Source organism: Pteropus alecto, unplaced genomic scaffold (genome assembly GCF_000325575.1).
Source record: "Pteropus alecto unplaced genomic scaffold, ASM32557v1 scaffold117, whole genome shotgun sequence".
Taxonomy (NCBI): Eukaryota; Metazoa; Chordata; class Mammalia; order Chiroptera; family Pteropodidae; genus Pteropus; species Pteropus alecto.
This window is the reverse complement of record NW_006440642.1, coordinates 1280088-1280999: the sequence shown is the minus strand read 5'-3', so window position 1 is coordinate 1280999 and position 912 is coordinate 1280088. Positions and strand designations below refer to the sequence as shown.

Below are 912 nucleotides of genomic sequence, written 5' to 3'. Positions count from 1 at the left end.
CTCCCGCCCACACCCTTAGGCAGCCCCTAACTTTCTTCCAAAGAACCCCCAGAACTCTGCACAGATCCCACACCCCCTCCCACCATAGCGGCGCGCTGGCGGGCGGTACTGCCCCCTGTGGGAAAACTTCGGACACAGACAGGCCGGCGACGCTCGCTGCCTGGAGTTGCTCAGAGCGCGGGATCCCGCCCAGCCTGGTCGCACTCGCTGGATACATAGAGCAGAGAATAAGGGAAATTTACGGCATCCTGGAATATGTTGGGAGGCCCCCGATCCTCTTTCCTGTGGGGTTCCAACGTGCCCCCTGCCCTAAGTCCAGGGTTTTGACTTTGTTCAGGTGTCCAGAGTCACCTGAAATCCCAAAGACCGCTTTCGCCCCATGGTTCCGCACTAGGTCTTTAACCAAATGACTCACGGCCCAGGGTTCAGAAAGAATTCGGATTTGGTTCGTTGGAAGGAAAATTCTCTGCCCAGAATGCCTATTCACAAATCTGTCTCCGTAGCCAATGAATATATGAAAAATGCCCAACCAGCCGCATACTTAAAAAAATGTCTGTTGTAATAACACTAAGATAACATCCTTCTCCAACCGGTTTGGGAAAGTTTGAAAAAGTGAATCTTGTGTCATCCTTAGTGGAGAACTACTGATAAGAACATACGTTTTAAAGCAAACTGTAAGGCACTATGGCAATACCTAAAACTATTTTAAATATGACTGACAGGGTAGTTTTCCACAGCTATCGCCCCACATATGGACAAAGTCACAGATCCAAGAAAGTTCAAAGCAGCAGGGAGGTCTGTAAAATGAGTTTGGGGTCTTTCTTACCAGCTCAAAAGAATAAGGCCCCTGCACATATGGATCTTGGAGTGATTTTGGAGAAACACCTCGAAAAACAATATATGTCACTCTTT

General features: G+C 48.5%; 1 protein-coding gene across 1 annotated transcript in view; it reads right to left on the bottom strand.

Annotated features, from left to right (window-relative positions):
- Positions 1-381, bottom strand: part of TCF7L1 (transcription factor 7 like 1) — a 145812-nt gene extending 145431 nt beyond the window's left edge. Inside the window, exon 1 of the mRNA XM_015593872.2 lies at positions 352-381. Coding sequence (XP_015449358.2) covers positions 352-381 — 30 coding nt within the window. The remainder of the gene's footprint in view (positions 1-351) is intronic.
- Positions 382-912: the final 531 nt, after the last annotated feature.